The sequence below is a fragment of the Halichoeres trimaculatus genome, unplaced genomic scaffold (genome assembly GCF_033239565.1).
Source record: "Halichoeres trimaculatus isolate MK-OKI-2021-1 unplaced genomic scaffold, fHalTri1.1 fHalTri1_scaffold_2, whole genome shotgun sequence".
NCBI lineage: Eukaryota > Metazoa > Chordata > Actinopteri > Labriformes > Labridae > Halichoeres > Halichoeres trimaculatus.
This window is the reverse complement of record NW_027437180.1, coordinates 32872223-32887247: the sequence shown is the minus strand read 5'-3', so window position 1 is coordinate 32887247 and position 15025 is coordinate 32872223. Positions and strand designations below refer to the sequence as shown.

The 15025-nt window shown below is 41.1% G+C and overlaps 1 protein-coding gene across 3 annotated transcripts in view; it reads right to left on the bottom strand.

Annotated features, from left to right (window-relative positions):
• Nucleotides 1–15025, bottom strand: part of LOC141801736 (microtubule-associated serine/threonine-protein kinase 1-like) — a 99114-nt gene that overhangs the window by 72489 nt on the left and 11600 nt on the right. Inside the window, exon 2 of one of the 3 annotated variants that reach the window (XM_074684962.1) lies at nucleotides 14432–14463. In XM_074684962.1, coding sequence (XP_074541063.1) covers nucleotides 14432–14463 — 32 coding nt within the window. Of the gene's footprint in view, nucleotides 1–4610; nucleotides 4940–14431; nucleotides 14464–15025 lie in introns of those variants that run through there. The other 2 variants (XM_074684971.1, XM_074684979.1) reach the window with 2 other exon arrangements.

Below are 15025 nucleotides of genomic sequence, written 5' to 3'. Positions count from 1 at the left end.
ACTTTGAAAAGTTCAATCTTTTCTTTTCTTTGTCTTATTAGTCAGATAAAACCAGAGATCTCTGAGGCTCATTGGTACACCAAGCTGAGCTGATACCAACACCATGATGGTTTCTGTTTGAGAGAGGAGGTGACTAAACTTAATGATTATTTAAGTGGTTGTGTTGTGTGGTGTTATTAAACTGCCTTACATTATCAAGTAGTGACCATTAATTGAACACTTGGCATATTTAAGAGGTTTCAGCTGTTTTTGTTGAATTTACCATTAAAATACCTTTTAAAGGTCCCATGTTATGCTCTTTTTCTGCAGTTTAATATGGATCATTAATGTCTTCATGAAATGGTAGTAACATGTTTTGGTCCAAAAAGCCAATAAATCAAGCACAGCAGCATTGTTTCCAGGCTCTCATAGCCCCTCTGTTCAGAACGGTCTGATTTGGTGGGCGTGGCCTTCATATGTAAATGAGCCACCGCTGATACCGCCCTGCGCTTCAGCGTCACTGAGAGCGGCGCCACGAGCTCTGAGTGCACAATGTTTAAGAAACAGCGAAGCTCGTTTACCGTAACATTACAGGCTAAAACAACACGCTAACCACAGCTAAAGTTAGCATCCTGAAGTTTACACAGAGACAGGGGGGACACTGAGGAAAAGCTCTTACATCTGCTCCACAGCACACAGCATTTAAAATACTCACTTCCAGGATCCGAGGTTTGTTGGCAGATGATTGGTAATGCGCCTGGATTCAGGACCAGTTTATTCACTAGCCCTCTGTTGTACTGTCCAAAGTTGGAAAAGCAGTCGGCCGTGAAGTGACTAGCACACATATGCACAGTTTTACTGAGTGTAGCTGGAACATTTCCCACATAAATGAACTCTAGCCACTTAGTCTTATCTTCTTCCGAGATGGGAAGCTTGAGCATGGAACTATGTGGCTGTTTACAGCCAAAAACAAAGCAGTGATGGCTGCTGGAGTAGCAGTGGGGAGGTGATTGGCCAGGGAGGGGGTTTGGGGGTATCTGCTCTGGTGGACCAATCAGGTCAGACTTGCTCCTGTTTGGTCAAAAAAGGGAATCGCTGACGTCAAATCCCCAAAATCCAGACAGCTCGTTTTAGGTCAGGATTTTACATTCACAAGCACTACTAAGTTCAGGTTTTGTGATTAAATATCACATTTTGTGGGCTGCGAGGAAAGCCAAAGACCCACAAATTTCACAAAAAGAGTTATAAAGTGATTAAATTAGAGGTCATGGGATAAAAAGACAATAGTTTTGGACAAAGGGTTGAAATATTAAGATTATGGGATACAAAGCCAAAATTATGAAGAAAAAAAACATGATTTAAAGTTGAAATTAGAGATGAAATCTCAAAATTATGAAATTACTTCAGGTTATGAGATCAAGAAATTGAAATTATGAGATAAAAATCCAATCTGAGTCGCCCCTCTATTTTTTTTCCTAATGGAAACAATCTCTCATAGTTGAGCGTGTTTTCACCTAAAGACTGACTTACACACCTACAGAAACACAGCCTCTCTTGTACATGCACTAACTTGTTCCCTCTCTCTTGAACACACTCCTGTCTGTGGCTGACAGTCCACAGAAGCAGTGATGTTGACAGGTGTTCAGTTTGTGAGTCATCAGGACTTGTGATTTCTGATTAGAGTGAGGTAAACCAAAAGGGTCTCCAGCTCAAAAAAAAAGAAAAACACCCTGGAGAGTGTATTTTCTGGAAAGAGGCATGACCGTTGTGTGTGCACCACCGAAGATGTGATTTCACTGCACACCTGCCCAAATGCATGTGTGTCAGGGAGAGGGGAGCTGGAGTGTAAGTGATCCACACTGATGCTGCACCTCTGGCCATCTGTTCTGTCCACAGCCATGCAAACATTTGCTGTGTGACACACAATGACGTGTGGACATCATTGTCCATTTGTGCTGGATTTCCTGCATAAGCTCCAGAGTGTCAGGTGTGTATGATTCCTGCAAAATTCAAGCCCAGCAAAATATCACTACTGACGGATTATACGTTTCTTAAAGGGATAGTTCAGTTTTTTTGAAGTGGGGTTGTATGAGCTTTATGTGACCACTAAGGACATTAGATACAGTAGAAAGGTGTCTCCTCTCCCTCAGTAAGACACAAACTGTAATCGATGGTGAAGAGGAAATAGGCGCTAACAGGGAAAGACCGTACCAAATTCAAAGGCTATTTTCTCCGCCTACAAGAACTAAAATCAAAAAGTAATACCACAGTTTAAGAGTATGCTACATAAAATATTTTTTAAGTGCATTAAGTCTTCGGAAATATAAACATTTATCCGGACCTAACTAACTGGTCATGTATCCTTCCGCGCAGCACTAGTGCGCTCCGTCCCCCCTCCTCCTTTCAGCTGTAGGGAATGTAAACAAGCTATGCTTCGAGCGCTGGTTTTAGCCTCGTGTAAGTTTGATCAAGTATCGTAATTTTTTTGTTTCTACTCTAAGGATTGTGAGGCAGCGTAGGAAATTCAAAATGAGTAGCTATGACAGCGACGATGAAGTTCCATTCACTTTGGAACCAAAAGGATACATGTATGAACCGGAGCTCACAGAAGAAGAGCTGCTACAGATGGCGACTGAAAGGAATACAGAGGAAACATCCGCGGACACTGGACATCGAGATGCTGAGTGTTACTGCTGCCACGACTGTTGTTGTTGTTGCTGTTACAGGACACTCCAGAATTCAGAAGAGCAGGGAAATCTGTGTGATGAGTTACACAGACGGCTTGAGAGTCAGCAGTGTCCTCAGACAAATCCTGAAGAGTGTTTGTAACCAAGTTCCACTCGTGACTGCAGTTACACTCAGCATCCGTGGGCACTGAGTCACAGCTCAGACATTTACACCACTGAGTATTTCCAACTCTATCTTGATGTCCAGTGTCCGTGGATGTCTCCTCTGTATTCCTTTCAGTCTCCATCTGTAGCAGCTCCTCTTCTGTGTGCTCCGGTTCATAAAGGTATCCTTTTGGTTCCAAAGTGAATGAAACTTCTTCGTCCCTGTCATAGTCACTCATTTTGAATTTCCTACCTCACAATCCTTAGAGTACAAACAAAAAAATTACGATACTTGATCAAACTTACACGAGGCTAAAACCAGCGCTCGAAGCATAGCTTGTTTACATTCCCTACAGCTGAAAGGAGGAGGTGGGACGGAGCGTACTAGCGCTGCGCGTAAGGACACATGAGTTAGTTAGGTTCAGATAAATGTTTATATTTCCGAAAACTTAATGCACTTAAAAAATATTTTATGGAGTGTACTCTTCAACTGTGGTATTACTTTTTGATTTCAGTTCTTGTAGGCGGAGAAAATAGCCTTTGAATTTGGTACCGTCTCTCCCTGTTAGCGTCTATTTCCTCGTCACCATCGATTACAGTCTGTGTCCTACTGAGGGAGAGGAGACAACTTTCTACTGTATCTAATGTCCTTAGTGGCCACATAGAGCTCATACAACCCCACTTCAAAAAAACTGAACCATCCCTTTAACGTGTCAGAGATTCAGGACGCATACCAAGCAACATTACTGGAAAAACAGCTTCATTCTTCCTCATATAGAGATGATTCTGTTTATTGCCTGCACAGCGGGAGCAACAGTGAGGAGTCGGACTAATCCCCCGTGATCAGACGATGAAGACAGCTAAATGAAGCACAGCAGGAGAGGAGAAGCGATGGGAGGTCAATGAGTATAGCAGAAAAATGAAGGAAACAGTCAACTATAAATGTGACAAAGGAGAGAAAAATGAACAAAACGTTCATGTCATTAAGAACAGAAAACAAAAAGAGGGATGAAAAGGAAAGAGGTGAAGCAGCGTAAGGAAGACAAGTGAGGACCTGAGCCAGGCAGACGGCTCTCCAGCACTGCCCACTGTTGGCTCTCCGCTACATAAGCACTCCCTGGACACTGACAATAATGCCTTCACTTCATAATGCTATCTCTGGCTCACAGGCTGCAGGCCAAGCACACACATACCTTCCAGTGTCTGTCTGTGTGTGTGTGTGAGTGTGTGTGTGTGTTTGTGTGAACGTATGTGTGTGAGAGTGAGGCGTCAGAAGCCACAATCTGAGGCAGGTTAAATCCTCGAGCACATCCTCGTGCATACGACAATAAAGCTCAACACGGATATAAATAAGTACAAATCCAGCATGGCTGTGGGTTTTATGGTACACACACACACAAACACACACACACACACACACACACACACACACACACACACTCAAATGATCAAACCTCGCTGTACTTTAAAAGCCCTTCAGGCATGCACTTATCAAATATAAAACATGCTGTATGCACTAAATCACATTACACATACACACACATGAACTTAACATCATCAAACACACACACACATAAGTATATACACACACACACACACACACACACACACACCATATTGCTGGAGCTAAATGGAGACAGGGAGACAACTGTGAGACAGCATGAAAGCTGGCAGGAACGGTGGAAACATCATGGAAAAACACAACAACCTCCTTGGGTGAAACAACACACACACTTGCAACAGCGAGAGCACCACACAAAGACAGACACACACACACACACACAGATTGTTGCCGTTTACCTTTTAGTGCGTCGAAACATGTTGCTAGTAGCAGAGGCTGTGTTGGCAGATGAACATGAGAGCAGCTGAGTCTCCACACATGCACACACGGGAATAAACACACGCGCTAACACACACACACACTCACACGCGCGTGCAGTCAAGAGGCAGCAATTACACTCCACGCCGGCATGTCAGCCTCCTCTGGCCGGTTAAACACACATGTACACCTCGCCACGGTGAAAGTGCACGCAAGAGAGGGACGAAACGGTGAGGAAGATTTGGAAAATGTGTCACAGACTGAGTGGCTGTGGGCAGAAGAGTTGAAGAGTAGGAGAGAGGAGGAGACAGGAGGAGAGAGGAGGAGAGAGGAGGAAAGAGGAGGAGAGAGGGGACAGGCTGTCGAGCATCTCTCTCAGACAGACAGAGAGAAAAAGAGAGGACTGTGGGGCTGCACTCTCTCAAGGGTATCGTGCCAAGCCAGGAAGTGTAGAGTCACAGAGCGAGGGGAGAGGAGGAGGAGGAGGAGAGGAAGAGGAGGAGGGGGGAGGGCAGATGGAGGGAGAGAAAGGGAAACAACAATAAAAAAACAGGTGAATGATGAATGAATAATAGAATGTGGGAGAAAGAGGGTGAGATAATGCAAGACAGAGAGAGCAAAAACCAGAGACGGGGAGAAGGAGGAGGAGGAGGAGGAGGAGGAGAAGGGAGCAGTGAACTGGAGACTAATGTGAATGACAAGACAGGGGAAAGGAGAGACACAGAGGAAAAGGAAGGGCAGAGAGTGTGTCTTCACATGTGAGTGAGTGTTATTCTGGGTGTTACAGCTTACTCATGAGCACAATCACAGAATAAAGGAACTTCAAATAAAACAAGCTATTTAAGAGCAATTAGTGCTACAAGACACACACGATTCTTCCTTTCTAATGCCACTTTACCATGATTGTTTATAATCCAGGTTTGAAACTTACATTATCAACAATATTTCTCAGTATATTTACAGCAAAAATCAGAATCAGAAATACTTAATTGCCCCCTGTCAATTCCTGCTACTCCCTTCAAAAAGTGTTAAAAATACAAAGTACACAATATAGAAGTATAAGATATAAGAAATTAAAACATATACAAATATAAAAAAGTACAAAATGGAAGCGTAAGTGTACTTGATATCAGTGGCGATTGCTCTAAGACTGCAAGGGAAGCTCAGCTTCCCCTAAAATGTCCCCAAAAAAAGTGGTGATATGTACTGCTGTGTGTACATTTTATCGATAAAATATGGGCTAGAATTCCTTCATCTTCTGTTCAGAATCAGCTACCTACCACAGGTAAATGACGGTCATTGGATAAACGCTGGGCGCCCATCGGAGGCTGAGCATCTCTGGGGGTCTATGAGACAGTAGGCTGGCCTGGGCTTCTGCATGTTGATTGGATGATCTGTCTGAGGCCGAATCCCTTTTTGATTGACAGTGAAATGAGCCATTCAGCGACCTTCTGTACAGAGGAGCTTCTCCTGTTTAAAGCGGCTCAAGTCTTACACCCGCAACACTATGGGCCAAGGCCGTTTAAGCAGTCTAGCTCTGCTGGCCATTGAGAGAAAACTGGTAAAATCCCTGGAAAAAAACACCCGGTTGGTACGACAGGGTCACAGATCATTTTCTTAAAAAGGAATGGAGGGTAGAATTTACGTTTTAATAAACAAATTTATTATGTAGGCTGGAAAAAAAATGAGCTTCCCCTCCTTGACTGACCAGCAGCCGCCACTGGTTGAAATTGAATATCGCTAGAAAATATAAGTATGAGCATCTGCTGAGAATGTATTAAAAGAGTGACATCCGTTATGGATTATTGCACATATACTTAAATATGTTCATTGCACAGAAGGTAATTAATGCACCTATTGCTTAACCTCTTGATGCCTGCTGTCACGAATTTGCAGCACACCCTGTAGGGTCTTGACGCAGCTGAAATGACCTTTGTGTCTCATTATTACCTATTGATTAATTTTCTACACAAACCAAAGATCATATCAAATTCAATATGTCACCATATATTGGTCAGTGGATGAAATTCTCATGTGTATTTATGTAATATACCTTTGTTATAACTATTGTGTGTACTATAGTCAAATTTACGATCTCCTCTTAATTTAACATCTGTAGGAAAGCAAAAAAAACATAAAAATAATCTGTTTTTCTAACTGCTAATCAATTCAGACTGAAAGGGGTTAAAACAGTGAGTCTTGAGTGAAACTAAGGAACACTTTGGAGCATGGACATAGACATGGGCAAAATACGGCCCCTGGGCCACATCCGGCCTTTTGGGCATCCCTGTCTGGCCTGCTTGTGGTCAACAATAAACTAGAATACAGATAAACAACAAAAGCTGCACGTAATTCAACTGTGCTAGACTGACTAGATCTTTGTCACCGCAGAGGTAAAATGAAGCAAAAAAACATTCAAGTAATTTATTTGCATACTGTTTATTACCTCTATAGGAGTATTTTCCTATTTGACCTACAACACAGTTTCACATACTTACAGAATATTCTTATTCGTATGGTTACCAGAAGCAGCTAATCAAATATAAGTGCATTTTAAAATGGGAAAAAGTTAATATTGAGCAGAATTAAGTTCACATGATTTTTGCGGCCAAAAATGAGTTGCCCACCCCTGCTTTAGAGTGTTGAGGAAGTGAAAAATGTCCCTTTGATGACATTGCCCAATAAAATTTAGCAGTGAGAAGCAAAATCTGTCCTTCTTGAAGAAAATACTTTCTTGGATTTATTTTGTAAAAGTGTTGGACACAGGAGCTGAGCTTTTAAAAAGAAAAAGGAGCAAAGAAAAGAGGAAAGCTAAACAGGAGAGTGATAGAGCACGGGCTAAAGGCTAACACTGAAACTAAACTGTTAGTGATAATGTTCATTCCAACCCACAGTCAGCAGTTATTCTGCAGTGGTCTGTTCAAACTTGAGAGTCTATCAATAAAATGAAGAGTGAAGTTGCATTAGCTCTGCTTGGTAGATGTCTGCTCACCTTCTGGACACGAAACTACAAAGAGTTTACAAAGTTTGGTTGTTGTCAAGTATCAAATAATAGCGCTCTGTGGCTACAAATGAATACATTTCCTTGTCACTTCTTATCCTGAGAAAAGTTGACTTGAACAAAGTAAAGTAGTGTCTCCAAAACAAATGCACGCCCTGGTCAGAGTCACATTTATACAACATGCTGATAATGCTCATGGGAAATGGAGTCTTAGAAGATTCTGGCCAAAGATGTGACAGATAGTCCTCACATCCCCTTTAAAGGCAGCTTCACATCCGACCTAGGAGAACATATTACTGAGAGAAAGCTACTTTGTTCGTTGGGGGAAACTATTGCCTGAATATATGGAGATCAAGGGCAGCAGGTCGATGTTCTGCATGCAGGATTAACTGAGAGTAATCCTTGTTTATCATAATAACAGATCAGGTCTCCAAGGGCACACATGCTGCTGGTTTATATGTTCTTTGAACCTCAAATCTAAAGCACAGAAAAATAAGCAATAAATCAGCAAATCCATCCTTTGCACTGATAAACAAAACACACTGCTCTTTCAAATTAAATGAATTCTACTAATCCTCAATTCCACTACTTGTTTAAAAAAGGGATTCATACAAAGGGGAAAAGCTTCCCAGCCTTTCTGTTAGCTATTCGTTGTTAAATATTTACATGTACAGTAGGACTGCATGTGCCAGGGATAGTAAAAACTGACAGATGGACGAACACACTCTAGATTTTACGTCACCCTTTTTGCCCAAGAAGAACATCGGCACACACCCAGACCATTTTTTTAATGCGAGATGCCATCCTAGATGAGCTCTGGCATCGTCTTTTTGCCCTACATATCACAGGAGCTGCTCTGAAATGCCCAGCCAAGAGAGATGTCCTTTCTCTGTATGTGTGTGTGCTTGCATGTTCTCCTTTCTTCCCTTTGAAACAAATCCACCAAATGTTAAAGCTGACGTGGGGTGACAGTTGCACAGTGGTGCTGAGGGGAGTAATTCAATAATGGATGCCGTCTCTAATGTGGGAGTCTGGATGGATAAAATATACATGGGAGAGGAGAGACACAGAGAGGAGTGGGGAGGGGTGGGAGGGGGAGGGGGTGGTGATATCACTGAGACACTGTGGGGGGTCACAGACAGGGATGGGCGGCAGCATGATATCATATGGAGGACATGGAGTGCATTCTGTGTGTAATGTGGGAGTTTATTCTGTGTCTGCTGGTCTTTTTAGAGGAATATCTGACCTCTTCTCAGCCTCATGTCCTTCAAATCACTCTGTTCTTACTCTGGTATGAGCTGAGAGGAACTGTATCCACGAGTTAAGACTCCAGCTCCACCCACAGGAGGATGTGAGAAGGTAGGATGTGTTTTGGTGCTGACCATGAGCCTGTGTCTCCATGTCATGCTGTGAAATCTGCCACCCGCAACAAGGGTCAGGGGTCATGGATAAAGCTAAGACAGCAGTCAAGGTCACAAATGGATGTTGCATGCTAAGATCATGCACCCACTTCCTGATGCGTGTGGACAAACAGAGTAAGGCAGCTAATTAGAATCACACAGGCATATTATAAAGCCTGAGCATGTTAAAGCTAACTTCATGTGGCCAGGAAATGCAGTGGGGAAAATAAGTATTGAACGCGGCAACTTTTTTCTCATCACATTTATTTCCAAAGCTGCAATTCAAACAAAATTTCTACCAGACATTGGTGTTAACTCAAATAATCCACACATGAAAAGAAATCACAACGTTCAGGTCCATAAATAATGATTATGTGGAATTCAGTACGATAACACAGGAAAACAGTATTGAACACACCATGGAAATGCTGTTTACTTTGGCAAGGAAATGCACCATACCACCTGAAATCTGTCAGTAATTATTACTTAAACTTCCAATTAGTGCAAACCAACATCAGCTGGGCTAGAGCAAATTGATGGTCCTATAAAAAAGGTTGTTTTTTCACCAAGCAGTTAAATACCACACACCTCATGATGGGTAAAGGCAAAGAGCTCTCTGAAGACATTCACAACCTGATTGTTGCTCAGCATCAGAATGGAACTGGTTACAGACTTATATCAAAGCACCTGGATATTCCAGTCAGCACCGTTGGGGCCATTATTCACAAGTGGAAGAAGCACCAGGCCAGGCACAGGAGCTCCTTGCAAGATTTCTGACCAGGGAGTCAGAAAGATAGTCAGAGGAGTACTCAACGAGCCAAGGACCACCCTGAAAGTGCTCCAGAAAGACTTGGAGGCAGCAGGTACAATTGTTACAGAGAAAACAATAAGCAATGCACTCCACCGCCATGGCCTCTTTGGACACTCAGCCCGCAAGACTCCATTCCTCAAGAAAAGGCATGTTGAAGCTGATTTAAAGTTTGCTAAACAACATCTTGACAAGTCTGTAGAATACTGGGAGAATGTTGTCTGGTCAGATGAGACCAAAATTGAACATTTGGGCTGTCATACTACATACCATGTTTGGAGGAGAAATGGCTCTGCACAGCACCCAAAAAAACACTACACCAACAGTGAAGTTTGGAGGTGGAAGCATCATGGCATGGGGTTGTTTCTCATCTCATGGTGTTGGCAAACCTCATAAAATTGACGGAGCAATGAATGGAGCCATGTATGGGGAAATTCTTGATATGAATCTGCTGCGATGAGACGTGGCTGGACCTTCCAGCAGGACAACGATCCAAAGCACACGGTAAAGTTGACTCTCAAATGGTTTCAAAAAAAAAGAAAATCTATCTGTTAGAATGGCCTAGTCAATCACCTGACTTAAATCCAATTGAACATTTGTGGAAATAACTAAAGAAAAGGGTTCACCAGAGGGCACCAAATAATATTCAAAATTTAACGCGTTCAATATTTACAACCCCACTGTATATTCACACAGGCATATTAAAAAGCCTGAGCAGGTTTAAGCTAACTTCATGTGGTTGTCGCCGCCAGGAAATACCTCTGCAGATTATCAAACAGGGCTCTCACTGTTAAAAATATGTTTCAAACAGAGAAACCTTGAATCAATATGGGACACAAAATCAATGCTTTACCCTGGAAATACTTTGGAGCACCAGCCCCTTGGTGTAATTTTAACAGAAAACACATTAGCCAGACATATGACAGAGTGTCATGAGTGACAGTTTGCTCCAAAAATGTCTAAAACAAGTCTCGGGAATACAACAATTTCAGAAAAATGTCAAGGATTTCAACACTTGAAATGATGATTACAGGCTGTAAGCATTTTGTGGAAAATTACACCCCCTGCCTATGTTCAGAGGCATTTTCAGACAGCATTTGGAGCGGACATAAGACACTTGTCCAAAATTCTGCCTGATATGAGAAGTGCTTTTAGCAGCAGAGGCAGCCAGCTCAGGCTCTCCAATCAAACTTTAAGAGAGGATGAGAAAATTCACAGTTCGTCTCTGTAAGAGAGAAAGGGAGATGCCATGAAGTACTTGGTAATTAAAACGTAGAAAAGAAACTCTGCCAGGGACAAACACTTCAAAATAATCTCACTTTTGCCGCTGATTAAATAAAATCTGTGTTTTTTCCGTCATATGAAAGAATAACAGGTACAGAGTTACTGCTGAACAGAGAGAGGGTTTATTCCATTTCAGCACCACGGACAGCGACTCAAACACGACAAAGAAGCATCAGTCCCTCCATCCTGGCTCCAGATTCACTTATATTATCATAAACGTTATAATTACTTTAAGTGTAACAATTTAAGCATGCCTGTCTTACAAATTAAGATCCTCAACTCACTCTTGTCAAATCTCTCAGGGCGACTCAATCTAACACGTTTCTAAATGACAAAGAGAGTGGCTCCAGAGGGTTTCTAATTCTGTCTCTAAACGTGGAAAGGCCAACTAAATGTCTCCCTGTCTCTGAGAAGCCAGTCATGTTCTACTGAGGCTGCTTAAAGATGACAGAGTCTGGCTCTAATGTTGATATTTCAAAGAATATCTGTTCATCTTTTCATCCAGGAGCAGCCTGAGTGCATTAGATTAGATATGTTGTGTCACTGCCTTATACTTACAGTTTGACTTTCAAACAATGGGTGATAATTGGATGTCACTGAGGTTAACTGAAGACGAATATTTTATAAAGACACAAAAGACCGATCAGGGAGTTAATGCCATAACTAAAACAGGCACATATAATAATGGTGAATAATGTCGGCCACATTAAGTTTAGGAGTGTGATTGAGTGTATGACCAGTTTTCCCATCATCTCTTTTGACTTGATCAGTGAAAGATGCTAAAAAGAAGTTTCAACATTTTTAGGTTCAGGTATGCAGGCTAACAAGGTTAACCAGTCTGCACTACAAGAAAGACAGGCGTGAAGTCCATTTTCATACAGCCCCCAGCTCTCATCTTAAAATGCATTACTTATTCCACTAAAATTAATTATAAAAAGTAGACCTAGTAGCTTCTCACCAAACTACATCCAGACTGTTTACATGCTACTTGTATAGAACTAAAGCTTTGTACATTCTGCAGGAACTCAACAACTCTAACAGCTGATGCAAAACTGTGCATTATGTTCATCCACAACTGGAAAAAAACAGACTAGATTAAAGTTATGAAATGGTGCATAAAATGCAAAATTGGTGCATAAATATAGTTCAGAAGGTAGGATGAGAAATATTTCAGGCTGAAATGTTGTTTGCAGGTTGAAAAAGTCTGAATATGGAAAACATTCCTGATAAAATCCATATCCTGATCCTGCCATAAAAAATCCAGACATATTCACCTTGGTAGAAGCAGAGTTGGCAGATGTTTACGCATGACGCAACACTGCAGAAAACTGACCGTTTATTATGTGGTATGAAGAGAGCATTGAGGGATAGGGATGGAACAGTTCACAAAATTTAATGTTCGGATCGCATAACAGTTTTGTGTTCACAGGGTTTGGTTTGGTGAACACTGTTGTTGTTTTTAAGACCCTAGATTACCATATATCCTAATAATCCACCATTAACAGATTACTTTTAATCAATTCTGTCATGTATAGTCATGAAAAACCTGAAAGAATGAGGCTGTTTCCCATTTAAATGTCATTAAAGCTGAGTGAAACATTGCTAGTATCAACACCTCAATAAGGAAAGTCACCACTGGCTGTCCCAAAAGTCCCTAAAAGTCACTAAATGCACAGAATGGTCCGAAGAAGTTTCGACTTTAAAAAAAACTCACCAGAGGGGTCTGAAAAGTAATTAAATGAACAAAAGTCTCTAAGTTGGCAACTCTCAGTCGTGGTTTTATTCTTCACTTTCTTTCTTATTGGTGTCATCAGAGCTCAGACTGAATCTAAAGAGCTCCCAGACAGCAGAACAACACAATGCCACAGGTACATCCTCTAACTAACTTTGATCTAACTAGGTCTTCCCCACTCGTCATGTAAACAAAGTGTCCTGCCGTATCCTTCGCCTCGTGTTGTGCATGCGTAAGATCGAAGCTACATACTTGCTTCAAACTGCGCTGTAAAACGAAAAAAAAGGAAAACATAAACCACACACACACACCTATTACCGCGTAAGGGAAACAAAACTATCCAGATTTTTTTCACAAACCGTGCGTCTGTCAGTCTGTAATTACGGCAAAAGTATGTTTGACCACACTCAGTGACTGATTTTTAGAGAAATCGCTGAAAGAAAGAAGAACTAGAGCATTCATATACTACTTGTTTTTTGTTGTTGTTTTTTTTCAATTTTAAAACTGCTTGCAATTACTGCCAATTTTTGAAATCGCTTTTTTTATTTTTGATATTTCAAAATTTTTGAAATTTTTCAATTCACCAATTTTTTTAAAGTTTTTAATAATTTTATTTTTTTAAATTTATGTAACTTTTTTCAAACTTCAAATTTTATTTTATTTTTTTATTTTTCTGCAATTTTTAAAAAAAATTCAATATTTGCACATTTTTTTAATGTAAATTTCAAAGATCAATTTCATAAATTAAAAAAAATCTTGTATGGATAAATATTTCCTAGATTTTAACTTTGAATAGAATTTTATACACTTCATAGTCTGTATTGTGAAGATAAAGTAGATTTTGTGGCTTCTGAATGGCTTTTATCAAAGTGATCTGAGGAAAAACGGCTCCTATAAAGGTAAGGGTTGCAGACCCCTGCCCTATAGGATGTCATTCACGAACTGCTCTGTAAATTTGATGGCTTTTCTTCTGTGTGTTACACATCATATACTGCTCTCTCTAAACCCCTCTGCCCTCCAGGAAACAGACAGGGCACCGAGGTCACAGCGCAGCTGAACTCCTGCTGCTGAACTCTCATTGCACGGCTCACTGGTGCAACAGATTGACGCTGTGAGAATGAAAGGGCTCCCACAAAGCTTTAACATGCTGCAGTCTGGAGACAAGGCTCCCGCTGCAAAACACCATTACCTGACCATGACTTCCTTTAACAAAGCTGGAGCGACTCCAACTCTGAAAATATATTTTACTCCTCCCTGCCCTGTGTTTGTATTTCAGCAAAATGGAAAACACCATGTAGAAAAACAGAGAAAGAAGATGCCAAATAAGGGTGCACTGAGTCATGACACAATTAAGTGCCATAAATTGCTTCATTTTCCAGAGGATTAATCAAATTCTACACTTTCCCACCAGGAAAACAGCTCTAACAGATCACCAATTAAAAAAAAACATACTGTGAACACACAGCAGCAAACCAACCACATTTTCATGTATTCTGGGGGTTACGCACAATAAACTTATCTCACAGCTTATTAAGCCACAAATACAAAGAAACAGATGTACCAAAATGTGAACTTACCTGCTACTTTTGCGGGGCAGAGGCAGATCCTTCTGGGGAGGAAGAGAGAAACCACAAGGCAAAAAAAAAGAGAGAAAACCAGATTAGACAAGTCTTAAAAATTATGCAAACTGTTACAACACCAGTTAAAATGATAATGTAAGTGTGAAGGTGACTTAGGAGGGATCAGCACTGCTGTTCTGAAAGAATAACACAATACTTAAAGTATTACAACAGATCTTTTAAACAGAAATTTATCTCATGGTGTTAAATAAATCTCATCCAGCATAAGGTAGACTCAAATCACTTTAATGCCTTTGTTGTAATTTGTCTTGTTATGTCTCATCCAAGTGGAAATCAGTTTGAAAACTGATCCTCGCTAAGTGCTCAGAGACTTCAGAGCTACAGGAATCACCTGGCTGAGTGGAGCTAAAGTCAATTTTCAAAATGTTGCTGCTATATTTATGAAACTGGGACACAACAACAAGGACCCTGATGTGATTAAAATCTACCAGGGGGAACCTGTGTGGTGCTTGTTGCCAATCTATTCCCAATTCGATCAGCTCAGGTGAGATCATGTTACCGTTGATTTCTGTTGTCAGCATCCTCCCTCGC